Source organism: Ceraceosorus guamensis (genome assembly GCF_003144195.1).
Source record: "Ceraceosorus guamensis strain MCA 4658 unplaced genomic scaffold IE81scaffold_184, whole genome shotgun sequence".
In the NCBI taxonomy this organism is placed as follows: Eukaryota; Fungi; Basidiomycota; class Exobasidiomycetes; order Ceraceosorales; family Ceraceosoraceae; genus Ceraceosorus; species Ceraceosorus guamensis.
Window position 1 is genome coordinate 13,080 of NW_020290179.1, and position 2,080 is coordinate 15,159.

General features: G+C 57.4%; 1 protein-coding gene across 1 annotated transcript; it reads left to right on the forward strand.

Annotated features, from left to right (window-relative positions):
* The first annotated feature begins 269 nt into the window (after positions 1 to 269).
* IE81DRAFT_74481 (hypothetical protein) lies at positions 270 to 944 on the forward strand. The gene has a single exon (XM_025517599.1). The coding sequence runs from the start codon at positions 533 to 535 to the stop codon at positions 884 to 886; it is 354 nt and encodes a 117-aa protein (XP_025365967.1). The 5' UTR covers positions 270 to 532; the 3' UTR covers positions 887 to 944.
* Positions 945 to 2,080: the final 1,136 nt, after the last annotated feature.

Consider the following 2,080-nt stretch of genomic DNA (forward strand, 5'->3'; position numbering starts at 1 on the left):
TTGTTAGATTGGCGAGGGGGGGAACGAGTGAGTGGCTTGCAGCGAGGGAGTGATTAGCTGATCGCAGCTAGCCAACAACGCCTCGCTGGCTGGCTGGCTGACTGATTGCGATCACGAATGATGCTGATGATCGATTGCAAAGCGAGAAGAAAAAGACACAAAGCACAGCAGCAGCAGATGATCTGCGCCGCCAGAGTTCGACCCTGAAATTCGGAACAGCGCAAGGAACAGCGTCAAGTCTGCGCAGGCCCACATGAAGCGGCGGAGCATTTCTCAAAAGGTGGGTGGGGTCAGTACCTACAGTAGCATCCTTCCTCTCTCGCTCGGAGCCGACGCAGAGAGCTCGTCTGTTGCGAGTTTGATAAGTGTCGCCGAAGGTCCAATAAAGTCAGTCAGCAGGGGCCAAAGGAGGTCGTCCGCCTTGGACCCGCTGATCCGCTGATCCCCTCGGGGTGCGAAAGGGGCTACGCTGCCTGCCCCCCGCGCCAAGCTCGGCTTGCCCAGCAAGCAGGCAGGATCACTTGGGCCGTACATGAGAACGCATGCGGATGGCACGATGCGTCCCGGCCATGGCATGCACATAAGCGATTTGCCTGCGTCCAGCCAGCATCCACCAAGCATGCACATAAGCGATTTGCCTGCGTCCAGCCAGCATCCACCAAAACGGGATCGCCAAGAGTGGAGGGTCCAAGAAATCCCGCTAGCGTCAATGTCGACTGATCACGAGACTAGTCGTGCTGAGCGTACAAGTAGCCGGCCGCACAAGCAATCAAGCAGCACCTTTGGCCGTCTCCAGCGGGTGGTGTACGCGGGGAATGTGGGTCGCGATCGAGTGCGGGGAAAACACGCGCAAAGAAACACGCTAGCGTCCTTTGTTGCAATTTGAATCACTGAATTAAGGAATCAAAATGAAGCTGCTGCAGGCTGAGACCGGTGGCACGAATGCCCAATTAAGCAAATATATCAGAAACATCTCGACTTTGTTTAGACGGCTTCGCTTCGCTTCGCTTCCGGCAACCGACCGCGACTCGCTGCATGCATGGCCCGCGGGGCGGGCAGCAGCGATGCATTGGCGTTGCCACGCGCGTAGGCTGACATGCACGCTTGCGCCCCGCCGGTCCCTGCATGTGGGCGTGCATGACAGGAACATGTGAGCAGCGGATCGCGGGGACCCAACATTTGAAGTCAAGTCGTGAGTTTCGTCGTCGTGATCGGGTGCGAGTGGAACAATTAGCGCAAGCTGAATGTTGAATGTTGAATGTTGAATACAATCGTGAATTTGGCCGCAAAGCGCGGGGCGTGTGGCGGGAGAGCGAGCAATCGATCGCAATCACGCATCTTTCCCCTCGATGAGGCATGATGCGCATGCGCATGCGCCAGAGCAGGTAGCGCGCTTCGATACGATACGATCACAATTACCTTTCATCTCCCTCGTTGCATCCAGCAGCATGAAAGCATAGTCGGAGGCTTGCGAAGCTATCATGCCGTCGCAAAGCCCCCGTTCGACAAGCGCGCCCGCTCCCCCCTCCAGCAGAAATTCTCGATCGCATGGATTATGCCGCGCGCGCCCACTCGGTTTGCCCAGCATCGGAGTCGAGGATTGTCGCGCTCACTCACGACTGGTGGACATTGAGCATACGACTACGCCCTGACGCATATGCCACGACTGGCTGAGGCGATAGATGGCATTCGCGATTGCAGGTCTTTGCTGGGTCGCCTTGGCTAAGCGCAAGCCTTTGGTGCGCTGCGCTGCGCTGCGCTGTAGCAGTCTCTGATGCGCTTGGAACGCATCTTTGCAGGACAATTCCTAGCATGAGCCTCAGCATCAGACTCTGCACGTCTGGCTCGCATGCGCACCAAAAGGCGAATACCAGAGTATAAGTAGCAGCCGTTCCGGTACATCCACTCATATCCCAGCTCTTTCCCCCCCAGCAGCGCTCACTTTCAGTCCACCTTCATCTACAGACTTCGCAACCTCAAAGAGCTGGTCTCTTGCGTTGCACATTCTCTCTGCACCCTCTGCCTCTTTGCATCCCACACCCACGAGAGACAATTCGCACAGCCGCGCGTCCCCCCCCCC

Bases quoted from the DNA above. Each gene is read 5' to 3' on its own strand.
- IE81DRAFT_74481 (XM_025517599.1), top strand. From the start codon at position 533: ATGAGAACGCATGCGGATGGCACGATGCGTCCCGGCCATGGCATGCAC.